The sequence below is a fragment of the Oncorhynchus clarkii genome, chromosome 13 (genome assembly GCF_045791955.1).
Source record: "Oncorhynchus clarkii lewisi isolate Uvic-CL-2024 chromosome 13, UVic_Ocla_1.0, whole genome shotgun sequence".
Lineage (NCBI taxonomy): Eukaryota > Metazoa > Chordata > Actinopteri > Salmoniformes > Salmonidae > Oncorhynchus > Oncorhynchus clarkii.
Window position 1 is genome coordinate 66,840,905 of NC_092159.1, and position 16,499 is coordinate 66,857,403.

The 16,499-nt window shown below is 44.1% G+C and overlaps 1 protein-coding gene across 1 annotated transcript; it reads right to left on the bottom strand.

The window, feature by feature from the left end:
* Window positions 1–626: 626 nt before the first annotated feature.
* On the bottom strand, window positions 627–15,984 carry LOC139424124 (phosphatidylinositol N-acetylglucosaminyltransferase subunit Q-like). Its single transcript, XM_071175822.1, has 14 exons — window positions 15,843–15,984; window positions 14,470–14,719; window positions 13,547–13,733; window positions 12,266–12,525; window positions 11,545–11,741; window positions 8,522–8,653; window positions 8,219–8,339; window positions 5,198–5,324; window positions 4,876–5,029; window positions 2,833–2,944; window positions 2,632–2,712; window positions 2,109–2,223; window positions 1,724–1,785; window positions 627–790 (listed from the first exon to the last, which is right to left on the bottom strand). Exons 2-14 carry the CDS (start codon window positions 14,620–14,622, stop codon window positions 638–640), a joined length of 1,854 nt encoding a protein of 617 aa, XP_071031923.1. The 5' UTR covers window positions 14,623–14,719; window positions 15,843–15,984; the 3' UTR covers window positions 627–637.
* Window positions 15,985–16,499: the final 515 nt, after the last annotated feature.

The window sequence follows — 16,499 nt, forward strand, 5'->3', positions numbered from 1 at the left end:
CTATCCCTCCCCCTTCTCTATTCTGTCTCTCCCCTATCCCTCCCCCTTCTCTATTCTATCTCTCCCCCCCTATCCCTCCCCCTTCTCTATTCTCCCCCCCCGCTATCCCTCCCCCTTCTCTATTCTGTCTCTCCCCCATCCCTCCCCCTTCTCTATTCTATCTCTCCCCCCTATCCCTCCCCCTTCTCTATTCTCTCCCCCCTTATCCCTCCCTCTTCTCTATTCTCCCCCCCCGCTATCCCTCCCCCTTCTCTATTCTATCTCTCCCCCCTATCCCTCCCCCTTCTCTATTCTCTCCCCCTATCCCTCCCCCTTCTCTATTCTCTCCCCCCCTATCCCTCCCCCTTCTCTATTCTGTCTCTCCCCCTATCCCTCCCCCTTCTCTATTCTGTCTCTCCCCCTATCCCTCCCCCTTCTCTATTCTGTCTCTCCCCCTATCCCTCCCCCTTCTCTATTCTCGGTCTCTCCCCTGGTCTCAGTTAGATCTTGGTGGTGTCTCCAGGGGTAGATGAGTTCTCCCAGAAACAGCCCCCCCCCCCCCCCCTGGTCCCCTGGTCCTAGTCTATCTTGGTAGTCTTGTGTCTCCAGGGGTAGATGAGTTCTCCCAGAAACAGCCCCCCCCCCCCCCCCCCCGGTCCTAGTCTATCTTGGTAGTCTTGTGTCTCCAGGGGTAGATGAGTTCTCCCAGAAACAGCTTCTTGCAGAGGGCCAGCCAGGAGTCTTTAGGGTAGCAGCTGTAGGTGGGGGTCCTGTAGGTCTGAACCACACTGCTCACCTTCAGAGGGTTAATCTGAGAGAGAGACGGAGGGAGGGGGGGAGACATAAACATGTCTAGGTTTATCTAGGAGAAAAACTGTGAATGACACATGTGTATGGTATGTCTGTGTGGTTGTGGTTTTACAGGAATAAATAACCTAAACTGACTGTGTGTAGGGTATGTCTGTGTTGTTGTGGTTTTACAGGAATAAATAACCTAAACTGACTGTGTGTAGGGTATGTCTGTGTGGTTTTACAGGAATAAATAACCTAAACTGACTATGTGTAGGGTGTCTGTGTGGTTTTACAGGAATAAATAACCTAAACTGACTGTGTGTAGGGTGTCTGTGTGGTTTTACAGGAATAAATAACCTAAACTGACTGTGTGTAGGGTGTCTGTGTGGTTTTACAGGAATAAATAACCTAAACTGACTGTGTGTAGGGTGTCTGTGTGGTTTTACAGGAATAAATAACCTAAACTGACTGTGTGTAGGGTATGTCTGTGTGGTTGTGGTTTTACAGGAATACATAACCTAAACTGACTGTGTGTAGGGTGTCTGTGTGGTTTTACAGGAATAAATAACCTAAACTGACTGTGTGTATGGTATGTCTGTGTGGTTGTGGTTTTACAGGAATAAATAACCTAAACTGACTGCCATTTTGAGCTTCCGTTTATTTTCCCTGCCAAACGCTGTCATGAAAGAGGATCACAATTGAAATAAGTCGTATACCTTTTTTGTGTGTCCTCAATTATTCTTAATCAAGTGCATCATTTTTTGTGGAACTAGTTTTAAATGATTAAATAAACTAAAAGACAGAACGAAAAGGAAGACAAGATTTATGTTGTGAAAAATTAAATGAAAGAGAGAGAAGAGAGAAAGAGACAAGAGCGAAAGAAGAGAGAAGAGAAATAAACAAAGAGGAGAAACAGAGAAACAGAGAGAGAAGAGAGTGAGAGATGTCTTACATCCATCATGAGGTGTAGAGGTGTTCCTGGTTCCTCACAGAGCACTCTGAACTTCACCCCCTCTGTAGAGAACACACACATCTCAGTTAAACACAGAACATCACAGCCCAGCACCGTCTCCTCCCTCAGTCAACCAGGTCTCTCTTAAAAATAGAGACTAACCTGGTTAAATAAAATGAATATAGAAACCACAGTACAGAACATTTTTAAAAACATTTTATAAAGTTGGTTTTGTAACAAACTGGAAATCTGATATTTTTGACTGTCATTATGATTGTTTCATATCGGCAAAGTAGTTAAAATGCTGTCACTTCCTCAAAGTTTTAAAGTACATTTCCTGCAATTCTACACAGTTAGACATGTTGGCAGAGACAGTCCCTCCCACCTGCCAGTCTGTAGGATCTGAAGAGTCGGAGGCCCATGGCGAACAGAGGGAAGGAGTTGATGAAGTCAACACTGAGGTGGAGAACTCCCTGGAACATTACTACCACAAGGCGGAGCTAGACAGAGAGAAACAGACAGACAGAGAGAGAGAGAGACAGACAGACAGACAGAGACAGACAGACAGAGACAGTAAGGGGTCAAAGAATAGACATTTTATTGTTCATTGGTTAGAAGGAGAATGTGTTTGGTTCCTTTCCCAGCAGCCCCAGACACACGTGGAGAGGCCCAGGGACAGCGCCCATGGATGGAGAGGGGATTATAGTGCCTGTGTGTGTGTTCTCACCAGGGTAAACACTAGGTAGTATAGAGCTGTGGTTGGCAGGAGGAACGAACGAACAGACAGACAGACAGACAGACAGACAGACAGACAGACAGACAGACAGACAGACAGACAGACAGACAGACAGACAGACAGACAGACATGGATGGAGAGGGGATTATAGTGCCTGTGTGTGTGTTCTCACCAGGGTAAACACTAGGTAGTATAGAGCTGTGGTTGGCAGGAGGAACAGCAGGATGGTGAAGAGTAACGTCCCGATGAACAACTAGAAAACACCACATGTTAGTTCACTGTAACAAATACACATGTTAGTTCACTGTAACAAATATACACAAATTAGTGTGTGTATGATAGGTGTGTGTGAGTAATAGGTATGTGTGACTACCTGGTCCAGGTCATAAGAGCAGGAGTCTACTCTCTGTCTGAGGACATTCCATTTCTTCCCTCTGAACAGCCTCCACAGAGAGGACAGACCATATACTGTCATACAGTACAGCCTGGAGAGAAAGAGGAGTAGAGAGAGGAGGAGGGGAGGGGAGAGAGAGAGAGGAGGGGGAGAGAGAAGGGAGTAGAGAGAGAGAGAGAGAGAGAGAGAGAGAGAGAGAGAGGAGGGGAGAGAGAGAGGAGGGGAGAGAGAGAGAGGAGGTAGGAGAGGGGAGAGAGGAGGAGAGGGGAGAGAGAGAGGAGTAGAGAGGGGAGGATGGGAGGGGAGAGAGAGAGGGGAGGGGAGAGAGTGGCGGGAGGGGAGAGAGAGGCGGTAGGGGAGAGAGAGAGAGAGAGAGAGGGAGAGAGAGGAGGTAGGAGAGGGAGGAGGGAAATGAGAGATGGTGAGAGGAAAGGGAGGTAGGGGGAAGAGGGGAGAGAGAGGGAAAGGAGCAGGAGGGGGAAGAGAGTGGAGGGGGAGACGAAAGGGAAAGGAGGAGGAGGGGGAAGAGCAGGGCGGAGAGGGGGAGGGGATAGAGAAAGAAGGATGGAGAGATGAGGGGGATGGAGAGAGAGAGAGGGAGGATGGAGGGTGAGAGAAGGAAGATATTTTTAGCCTTCATACACATTTAATAAGTCTGTAAATGACATGCTGAGAGCTCCTCACACATCAATTAGTAAAGGGGAAAGAGGTAACACGTCACCATGATGTTCACAGGGCTGAGAGGTACAAGAGCCTTCACAATGTATTCAGACCCCTTGACTTTTTCCACATGTTGTTACATTACAGCCTTAAAAACATTTTTTTCCCCCTCAATCTACACACAATATCCCATAATTGTTTTAAAAATGTAAACATTTTCAGGGGGAGGACCCCCAGACCCCCCTGCCAGATGGGGCACCCCTACCTTATACAAAGTCAGGAGCCCATGAATAGACCAACCGTGTGACTGATGATTGGAGCAGGTGTTAAACGTGGGCTTTGCTTCACAGAAAACAGCAGTTGATTTACTCCATTGCCAACACTTTAAATCACATCAGTAGACCAATATCCTTAAGTATCATGACATCAGCTTTTATAACCTTCAATCTGTTTGTTTTTTAAAATCATATTTTGGACCAGAATAAGGCTCTACTACTTATTGTTCCTGCAGTGAGGGACTCAACATCTTCATCGAATGTTTTCATAATTTACCTGAAGAGAATCGCTAAAAATCAGTAGTAGCCTACCAGTATGCACATTGGAGAGTAAATGAACAGCTCTCTGACGATGCAATTCGGTTTTGTTCACCTAAAATATCCGCTTGTTCGCAAACCCCCCATCACTAGGCTACACTGACGAGTCACCTTAGCGTCAGTGGGTCGTGTTTACATCGCGACGTGTTGCATTACGCCGTACGTCATCTTCACAGCGTTTTTGCTCCGCTACTGAACGGACAAGTCAATTGTAGTGTTTATAACGCAAGCTTGAGGAGAGCCTATCTCGTCAGGGATCGTATTTATTTTGGAAGAATATGACATGTTAATAAAAATAAATAAAAAAACAGGATAAATATCAGTTTCAACTGATAATAAACATGTTCTTCAACGAACTGGCTGGATTGAAGAGGACGCAAAAGTTTGAAAAAAGTATTTCAACCGAACCTTCAACTGCAAGGGGGCGTTGCGTTTCCACGTCCCGATTGAAATTCATGACATCCGGCGCAACGTAAGGCTTTAGGAAGAAGAAGAAGATGAAAAGATGTGGTCATTCTTACTCTCATGGCGTGTTAACCTGCCTAATTACACTGAAGACTCAATGTCTGTATCCCAAATGGGACCCTATCCTCTCCGTAGTGCACATCTTCTGACTAGAGCTCATAGGGTATTCCCTTTATAGTGCACTAAGGTCAAACGTGGTGCACTTTTGGGAGGCATCGTGACTGTGCCGGTCTCTTCTCACCTGGCTCCATAGACGTAGAAACAGTAGATATAGCAGGGTTATTAGTGACCGGTCTCTTCTCACCTGGCTCCATAGACGTAGAAACAGTAGATGTGGAAGGTGAGCAGGGCGGTGATGTCAGAGAGCAGGGAGAGGGCAAAGGTCAAGCCCAGGCAGGCAGACAGACCCACGTACCACAGAATCATCTCAACGAACGGAGACATCAGGTGAATGTAGCCTACAGAGAGAGGAGGAGGAGGGCCATGGGTGTGTGTGTGTGCAGGAGGGCCATGGGTGTTTGTGTCTGTGCAGGAGGGCCATGGGTGTGTGTGTCTGTGGAGGAGGGCCATGGGTGTGTGTGTCTGTGGAGGAGGGGCATGGGTGTGTGTGTGTGTGTGAGACTCACTGATCCACAGGTGTATATGGTAGAGGAAGAATCGTCCTAACACCTGGTCTAGAGCCCGGTTCATCTTCAGACCAGCTGGAGCTCCCATCAGCCACTGCAACAGCTCCTCCAGCTCTTTAGCTACATACTAACAACAAAACACACAACAATACATAGCTTAGCTACATACTAACAACAAAACACACAACAATACATAGCTTAGCTACATGCTAACAACAAAACACACAACAATACATAGCTTAGCTACATGCTAACAACAAAACACAATACATAGCTTAGCTACATACTAACAACAATACATAGCTTAGCTACATGCTAACAACAAAACACACAACAATACATAGCTTAGCTACATGCTAACAACAAAACATACAACAATACATAGCTTAGCTACATGCTAACAACAAAACACACAGCAATACATAGCTTAGCTACATGCTAACAACAAAACACACAGCAATACATAGCTTAGCTACATGCTAACAACAAAACACACAGCACTACATAGCTTAGCTACATGCTAACAACAAAACACACAGCAATACATAGCTTAGCTACATGCTAACAACAAAACACACAGCAATACATAGCTTAGCTACATGCTAACAACAAAACATACAACAATACATAGCTTAGCTACATGCTAACAACAAAACACACAGCAGTACATAGCTTAGCTACATGCTAACAACAAAACACACAGCAATACATAGCTTAGCTACATGCTAACAACAAAACATACAACAATACATAGCTTAGCTACATGCTAACAACAAAACACACAACAATACATAGCTTAGCTACATGCTAACAACAAAACACACAACAATACATAGCTTAGCTACATGCTAACAACAAAACACAATACATAGCTTAGCTACATACTAACAACAATACATAGCTTAGCTACATGCTAACAACAAAACACACAACAATACATAGCTTAGCTACATGCTAACAACAAAACATACAACAATACATAGCTTAGCTACATGCTAACAACAAAACACAATACATAGCTTAGCTACATGCTAACAACAAAACACACAGCAATACATAGCTTAGCTACATGCTAACAACAAAACACACAGCAATACATAGCTTAGCTACATGCTAACAACAAAACACACAGCAATACATAGCTTAGCTACATGCTAACAACAAAACATACAACAATACATAGCTTAGCTACATGCTAACAAATCACAGAACAACATTTTGTCTCACCTTACAATATCTACACTATGGGCTGTATTTATAAAGTGTCTCAGAGAGTTGATCTAGGATCAGTATAGCCTTTTAGATCATAATGAATCAGATTACATGGAGAGGAGGGACCTGATCCTAGATCATAATGAATCAGATTACATGGACAGGGGGAGCTGATCCTAGATCACAATGATTATGATTATAATGGACAGGAGGGCCTGATCCTAGATCATAATGAATATGATTATAATGGACAGGAGGGACCTGATCCTAGATCATAATGGACAGGAGGGCCTGATCCTAGATCATAATGAACATGATTATAATGGACAGGAGGGACCTGATCCGAGATCATAATGAACATGATTATAATGGACAGGAGGACCTGATCCTAGATCATAATGAATCAGATTACATGGACAGGAGGAGCTGATCCTAGATCACAATGATTATGATTATAATGGACAGGAGGGCCTGATCCTAGATCATAATGAATATGATTATAATGGACAGGAGGGACCTGATCCTAGATCATAATGGACAGGAGGGCCTGATCCTAGATCATAATGAATCAGATTACATGGACAGGAGGACCTGATCCTAGATCATAATGAACATGATTATAATGGACAGGAGGACCTGATCCTAGATTATAATGAATCAGATTACATGGACAGGAGGACCTGATCCTAGATCATAATGGACAGGAGGGACCTGATCCTAGATCATAATGAATATGATTATAATGGAGAGGAGGACCTGATCCTAGATCATATTGAACATGATTATAATGGATAGGAGGGACCTGATCCTAGATCATAATGAATATGATTATAATGGACAGGAGGGACCTGATCCTAGATCATAATGAACATGATTATAATGGACAGGAGGGACGTGGGGCCGTACGTATCAGCTCCCCTCGGTCCATGTTATCTTATTCCTTGTGATCTAAAAGGCTAAACTGATCCTAGATCAGCACACATACTCAGAGATAAAGATTGTTTAGGGGGATATCGAGGGAGATATTGAGGGTGATATTGAGGGGGATATTGGGTTGGATATTGAGGGGGTTATTCTAGGGGGATATTCTAGGGGGATATTGGGTTGGATATTGAGGGGGGTTATTCTAGGGGGATATTCTAGGGGGATATTGGGTTGGATATTGAGGGGGGTTATTCTAGGGGGATATTCTAGGGGGATATTGGGTTGGATATTGAGGGGGTTATTCTAGGGGGATATTGGGTTGGATATTGAGGGGGTTATTGAGGGGGTTATTCTAGGGGGATATTGGGTTGGATATTGAGGGGGTTATTGAGGGGGATATTGAGGGGGATATTCTAGGGGGATATTGGGTTGGATATTGAGGGGGATATTCTAGGGGGATATTCTAGGGGGATATTGAGGGGGATATTCTAGGGGGCTATTCTAGGGGGATATTCTAGGGGGATATTGGGTTGGATATTGAGGGGGATATTCTAGGGGGATATTCTAGGGGGATATTCTAGGGGGATATTGGGTTGGATATTGAGGGGGATATTTCGTAGGGTAAAAACGACCCTGAACCTCTATATAATGTGGGAACGTGATTTCATTTGAAGCTTATCTTCACCAATGTGAGATTTACGGTGGTGGTTATGTAACTACACCTTAGTCAACTGAACGATACATAAATAGTCACCTCTCGATACTGAACATTGTTGAAGACATTTTTTTTTAAAGAAAATCTCTCTGACAGATTATAAATGAGGTTTAAAGGTAATTGTTGTACATTGCTTTTGCACTGGGGAAATGTGGTCCATGATATCTTACATCAGCAGCAGGTACCAGTGTGTTGGCCAGTTTGCCTATACGGTTCTCTCTATACATCCACGACACCAGCAGCAGGCCCAGAGACACATCCACAAAGAACGACACAAAGATATTGGCTTTCCTGTGTGGAGAGAAAGAGAGAGAGTCACTACTTTTGACCCGAGGTCAATAGGGCTCTGGTCAAATGCACTGCACTATACAGGGAATAGTGTGCGAATTTGAGACGCAATGGGGTGAGTTAGATACCATCTTGTAGCCAGTCTGCCACATGGCTGTGTGTGTGTGTGTGTGTGTGGTCTCTACCTCATGAAGTGGTTGTGTGCGGTGGCTCTGGTAGGAGAGCAGACTGTCTGAAGATGTTCTGTTCTGTAGCTCAGCTGAACACACGTAGACAACTTACTGGAGATGAACCTCATCGGGCGCATATTCAATATCCTGGGGAGACAGACAGACACATTCAATATCCTGGGGAGACAGACAGACAGACACATTCAATATCCTGGGAGACAGACAGACACATTCAATATCCTGGGGAGACAGACAGACAGACACATTCAATATCCTGGGAGACAGACAGACAGACACATTCAATATCCTGGGGAGACAGACAGACAGACACATTCAATATCCTGGGGAGACAGACAGACAGACATTCAATATCCTGGGGAGACAGACAGACAGACATTCAATATCCTGGGAGACAGACACATTCAATATCCTGGGGAGACAGACAGACAGACAGACTCATTCAATATCCTGGGAGACAGACAGACAGACACATTCAATATCCTGGGGAGACAGACAGACAGACAGACTCATTCAATATCCTGGGAGACAGACACATTCAATATCCTGGGGAGACAGACAGACAGACAGACAGACAGACTCATTCAATATCCTGGGGAGACAGACAGACAGACACATTCAATATCCTGGGGAGACAGACAGACAGACAGACAGACAGACAGACAGACAGACAGACAGACAGACAGACAGATTCAATATCCTGGGAGACAGACAGACACATTCAATATCCTGGGAGACAGACAGACAGACAGACAGACAGACACATTCAATATCCTGGGAGACAGACAGACAGACAGACAGACACATTCAATATCCTGGGAGACAGACAGACAGACAGACAGACAGACAGACAGACAGACAGACAGACACATTCAATATCCTGGGAGACAGACAGACACATTCAATATCCTGGGAGACAGACAGACACATTCAATATCCTGGGAGACAGACAGACAGACAGACACATTCAATATCCTGGGGAGACAGACAGACAGACAGACAGACACATTCAATATCCTGGGAGACAGACAGACACATTCAATATCCTGGGGAGACAGACAGACAGACAGACAGACAGACAGACAGACAGACAGACAGACACATTCAATATCCTGGGAGACAGACAGACAGACACATTCAATATCCTGGGGAGACAGACAGACAGACAGACAGACAGACACATTCAATATCCTGGGAGACAGACAGACACATTCAATATCCTGGGAGACAGACAGACAGACAGCCAGACACATTCAATATCCTGGGGAGACAGACAGACAGACACATTCAATATCCTGGGAGAGAGACAGACAGACACATTCAATATCCTGGGAGACAGACAGACAGACAGACAGACACATTCAATATCCTGGGAGACAGACAGACAGACAGACACATTCAATATCCTGGGAGACAGACAGACACATTCAATATCCTGGGAGACAGACAGACAGACACATTCAATATCCTGGGAGACAGACAGACAGACAGACACATTCAATATCCTGGGAGACAGACAGACAGACACATTCAATATCCTGGGGAGACAGACAGACAGACAGACAGACAGACAGACAGACACATTCAATATCCTGGGAGACAGACAGACACATTCAATATCCTGGGAGACAGACAGACAGACAGCCAGACACATTCAATATCCTGGGGAGACAGACAGACAGACACATTCAATATCCTGGGAGAGAGACAGACAGACACATTCAATATCCTGGGAGACAGACAGACAGACAGACAGACAGACACATTCAATATCCTGGGAGACAGACAGACAGACAGACAGACAGACAGACAGACAGACAGACACATTCAATATCCTGGGAGACAGACAGACAGACAGACAGACACATTCAATATCCTGGGAGACAGACAGACAGACAGACACATTCAATATCCTGGGAGACAGACAGACACATTCAATATCCTGGGAGACAGACAGACAGACAGACACATTCAATATCCTGGGAGACAGACAGACACATTCAATATCCTGGGAGACAGACAGACAGACAGACACATTCAATATCCTGGGAGACAGACAGACAGACAGACACATTCAATATCCTGGGAGACAGACAGACAGACAGACACATTTAATATCCTGGGAGACAGACAGACAGACACATTCAATATCCTGGGGAGACAGACAGACAGACACATTCAATATCCTGGGAGACAGACAGACAGACAGACAGACACATTCAATATCCTGGGAGACAGACAGACACATTCAATATCCTGGGAGACAGACAGACACATTCAATATCCTGGGAGACAGACAGACAGACAGACAGACAGACACATTCAATATCCTGGGAGACAGACAGACAGACAGACACATTCAATATCCTGGGAGACAGACAGACAGACAGACACATTCAATATCCTGGGAGACAGACAGACACATTCAATATCCTGGGAGACAGACAGACAGACAGACAGACACATTCAATATCCTGGGAGACAGACAGACACATTCAATATCCTGGGAGACAGACAGACAGACACATTCAATATCCTGGGGAGACAGACAGACAGACACATTCAATATCCTGGGGAGGGAGGGAGGCAGACGAACTGGGTCAGTGTCTCTTGGCACATAAAGAGTTCCAACTGACGAACGTACAGGATCCAGTGTTAGTATCCAGGTGGTTAGCAGACAGACAGGTACTGACACACCCCTTACCTGCTACTACAGAGGCTGGTCCACAGTGTTAGTATCCAGGTGGTTAGCAGACAGACAGGTACTGACACACACCCCTTACCTGCTACTACAGAGGCTGGTCCACAGTGTTAGTATCTAGGTGGTTAGCAGACAGACAGGTACTGACACACACCCCTTACCTGCTACTACAGAGGCTGGTCCACAGTGTTAGTATCTAGGTGCTTAGCAGACAGACAGGTACTGACACACACCCCTTACCTGCTACTACAGAGGCTGGTCCACAGTGTTAGTATCGAGGTGGTTAGCAGACAGACAGGTACTGACACACACCCCTTACCTGCTACTACAGAGGCTGGTCCACAGTGTTAGTATCCAGGTGGTTAGCAGACAGACCGGTGTCGAGGCCTGTTTCATCAGTTCTACTATAATGGAGCCCTCCCGTCCCTCTGATTGCCAGTGGGTCATCTTCACTGGACCGTCATCATACTTATCCAGGAAGAACAGCGGCTCACTCTGACACACTGTCCCAAACACCTGCAGCAGCAACAACAATTACAGACAACACATGTATTACAACAACAACAACTACAGACAACACATGTATTACAACAACAACAACTACAGACAACACATATTGTATTACAACAACAACAACTACAGACAACACATGTATTACAACAACAACAATTACAGACAACACATGTATTACAACAACAACTACAGACAACACATGTATTACAACAACAACAACTACAGACAACATATGTATTACAACAACAACAATTACAGACAACACATATTGTATTACAACAACAACAATTACAGACAACACATGTATTACAACAACAACAATTACAGACAACACATATTGTATTACAACAACAACAATTACAGACAACACATATTGTATTACAACAACAACATAACAATTACAGACAACACATATGTATTACAACAACAACATAAGAGGTAAACAACACAGGAGAGGATAGAAAACCCCTGTGTTCAATGAGCAACAACATCTACATGTAAATCAGGCTGTGAGTCCACGTCCTCACCTGTGGTAGTTGTGACTCAGTTTGAGGGTCTGGAACCCCGTTGTCTATGGGGTGCAGTTGAGACAGCATGACCTTCCTCTGTTCATAGTGGATAAAGATCACCTTGTCCTTCTCTCCTCCTCCTTCCTCTCCCTCTACTTTCTTATGTTCTCCTTTCTTCTCTCCTCCTCCTCTCTTTGTTCCTCCTTTCTTTCCCTCTCCTCCTTTCTCTCCACCACCATCCTCTTTCAGCTCCTTTTCCTGTTGTATCAGCTTCCCATCTACGGCAAGGGCAGAGGGACATTTTATTAGAGATGCACTGCATGATGATAACAACAGAAATATCCGCCTTTTGATTAAATATACAGACATCGGTGTCTCTTTGGATTAAAAAGAGCAGAGTGAATTAAGCTATCTAATTTACAAACTCTTGTTAACTTACTTTTGCTATGAGAAAACAGTGATGCAGTGATGCAGGTCTACAGACAGAACATTCATTTCAGTGTGAGAAAACAGTGATCCACGTCTACAGACAGAACATTCATTTCAGTGTGAGAACACAGTGATGCACGTCTATAGACAGAACATTCATTTCAGTGTGAGAAAACAGTGATGCACGTCTATAGACAGAACATTCATTTCAGTGTGAGAACACAGTGATGCAGGTCTACAGACAGAACATTCATTTCAGTGTGAGAAAACAGTGATGCAGGTCTACAGACAGAATATTCATTTCAGTGTGAGAACACAGTGATGCACGTCTACAGACAGAACATTCATTTCAGTGTGAGAAAACAGTGATGCACGTCTACAGACAGAACATTCATTTCAGTGTGAGAAAACAGTGATGCACGTCTATAGACAGAACATTAATTTCAGTGTGAGAACACAGTGATGCACGTCTACAGACAGAACATTAATTTCAGTGTGAGAACACAGTGATGCACGTCTACAGACAGAAAGCCATTCTGTCAATAATTCGATATCAACAGTTGATCTCCAAAGAGAGTGGTCTCCGAATCAAAACAAAACACATTTAATGTTGTTACAAAGTCTGCATCCCAAATAACACCCTATTCCCTACATAGTGCACTACTTTAGACCAGAGCTCTATGACACCCTATTCCCTACATAGTGCACTACTTTAGACCAGAGCTCTATGACACACTATTCCCTACATAGTGCACTACTTTAGACCAAAGCTCTATGACACACTATTCCCTACATAGTGCACTACTTTAGACCAGTAGTGTCGTATATAGGGAACAATAGGGGCCACTTGGGATGCAAACGGAGACTTACTCGGGTCCCTTGTGAGGACGTGACACCTGAAGCCTATCTTGCCCATCTCTCTACTGAGCTGGAGCCACTGTCCCTGGGGGAAGATGGTGCTGAGGTCCCTGAGGAAACTCTCCATGCCCTCCTGGCCCTCCTTGGGCATGCTCCACGAGCCCAGCACCGTCAGATCCACCCCACTCTGGCCACGCATCTGGACCAGGGAGAGTGGATAGGAAGGTTAAAAAACACACACTCTCTACCTGCTGTATGTACTGTTTGACCTGACAAGAGATGAAGGGGTATTGGGTGACTGACAGCTACACACTGACTGACAGATTTAAAAATATATATATATTCATATTTAACATTTATTTAACTAGGCAGGTCAGTTAAGAACACATTCTTATTTACAATGACGGCCTAGGAACAGTGGGTTAACTGCCTTGTTCAGGGGCAGAACGACAGATTTTTACCTTGTCAGCTCTGGGATTCGATCCAGCAACCTTTCAGTTACTGACCCGCCCCTCTAACCATTAGGCTACCTGCCGCCCCGGATACACACTGACTGACACACACACGCTGACTGATACACACACACACTGACTGATACACACACACTGACTGATACACACACACTGACTGATACACTGACTGATACACACACACTGACTGATTCACACACACTGACTGACACACATACACACTGACTGACACACATACACACTGACTGACACACATACACACTGACTGACACACATACACACTGACTGACACACATACACACTGACTGACACACATACACACTGACTGACACACATACACACTGACTGACACACATACACACTGACTGACACACATACACACTGACTGACACATACACACTGACTGACACATACACACTGACTGACACATGCACACTGACTGATACACACACGCACACACTCTACCTGGTGGATGTACTGCTTGACCTGTCCAGGGATGAAGGGGTAGTGGATAACAGCTAGCACCACGGCCGAGTTCTGTCCTGGGATCCATCGGCCCACAAGCAGCCCACTGTCTGCCTTGTTACAGCACTGAGGGAAGAATATCTTCAGCACCATGGTGGGACTGGAGGTCAGGGGTCAGAGGTCAGGCACGCTCCTTCAGTCTAACCTCCTGGGTTAGGTGATCACAGGTTAGCCTAGTGTCTTCAGATACCTGCAGAATGGAGAAACATTTTGTGAAGGAAGAAATAATTAGCATACCCATTACCCAGCTACACTAGTTACCAATAATCAGTACCCATTACCCAGCTACACTAGTTACTAATAATTAGTATACCCATTACCCAGCTACACTAGTTACTAATAATTAGTATACCCATTACCCAGCTACACTAGTTACTAATAATTAGTATACCTATTACCCAGCTATACTAGTTACCAATAATTAGTATACCCATTACCCAGCTATACTAGTTACCAATAATTAGTATACCCATTACCCAGCTATACTAGTTCCCCCAAAAAGAAGTAACATAGTTAAGGTCTGTATATAGTTTAGTTATACTGTGTATACCAGGGTTTCATCTTGTCGCATTGTGAATGTCCTCGTGTGGTGTGAGCCGATCTTGTTTAATAAACATGACCAAGAATCAGGAGGGTTGTCAAAGTGACTCACTCCAACTGTTAGCAGACATTTCAATTCAGCAATCAGGACCAGCTGTTTGTTAGTCAACTCAAACGAATCATTGTCGGGCCGCTTCAGTGGAGTTCCGTTGCCTTTGTCCACTGCTGCCCTCTTCGTGTCCTTCAGAATATTGAGCCTTGCATTCGTGTCCATGCCAACCATGCCTGTGGGCTTAACTATTGATTTGGCTGTCGTGCTTTAGTTTCCCGTCACATCTATAACAGCACTATTGCTGCCTAAACTACGTTACATGTTAATATAACATTTAAAACTATTTTGGGCATTAATCGACTTTTTTGCAGTATACGTTTGAGACAAAGTGTGACGCTTATTTTTATTAAATGAGCACAAATAGGCCCTAATCGAAGTTAGTGCACACTCCAGCCAGCGTCGGAAGCTGTGCGACACCCGTATCGTATCGTTATCAGTTGTCAAAATAAAATCAACAGCAATCAACAATAGTTTCTGTATTCCTCTCTGATGTGATGCATATCTTCAATGTCAGTGATAATATATTCTGCCGGCAGTTATCCACACTGGGCGCACAGTGCAAAGAGACAGACATTAGCTTATGTTAGCTAACTTAGTAACGACTAAATCCGTCTTCAGCTAGTTAACAACATTTCGGCAAATAATATCAAATATTCCATACCTGTAGGGTTGTTTATTTCTATTCGAAGGAAATCTGCTTTTGTCAATATGCTGTCAATACCGTTTCAAACAGATTTGGGATCGTACCGTTACATGATTTACCCTTCAATTGTTAAATTGAAGTTAGCGTCTGTTGGTAGCCATCTTTGTTGTTGATAGACCGTCAACATTTACGCTCCGGTTGGAATATCATTGCAGTAACAAGAGTTCCGGTGGATTGCTGGATGAGATGATGTAGCAGTTCTGTGAATAATCTGAACTAAACCCTCTGTTTGATAGTCATTTCCAGTCACAACAAAAAGCTTGATATTTAGCCTAATAATATCAAATATAATCATAAAATACTACACTTTATTATGGCCACTGAATTCCACTACCACTGAATATTCTTTAAAAAAATATCCCATCCATTTCTGCCAGTTGAAAAGGACACATTTTTCATTATTACCAAAACGATTGTAATCAAACATGGAATTTCAGTTCGACTCAATAAGGCAGCCATAATATCAATTTGAATATAGTATTACAAAATTTGAAAACATCACCATCGAAATGACATTTCTGACCTTCAATGTTCAGACGTGTTGTTTGCTGTTTGAGGTCATTCTGTTGAATGAAGAACCACTGTAGAGGTGTTATCTTCTCTGAATGACACTGC

What these genes read in the sequence shown, in the direction of transcription:
- LOC139424124 (XM_071175822.1), bottom strand. Translation starts at nt 14,622, where the DNA reads ATGGTGCTGAAGATATTCTTCCCTCAGTGCTGTAACAAGGCAGACAGT. An exon ending in ACCAGCCTCTGTAGTAGCAG is followed by an intron (nt 8,654 to 11,544) that starts GTAAGGGGTGTG and finishes CTGTCTCCCCAG; the next exon opens with GATATTGAATATGCGCCCGA. An exon ending in CACTGGTACCTGCTGCTGAT is followed by an intron (nt 5,325 to 8,218) that starts GTAAGATATCAT and finishes TTTTGTTGTTAG; the next exon opens with TATGTAGCTAAAGAGCTGGA.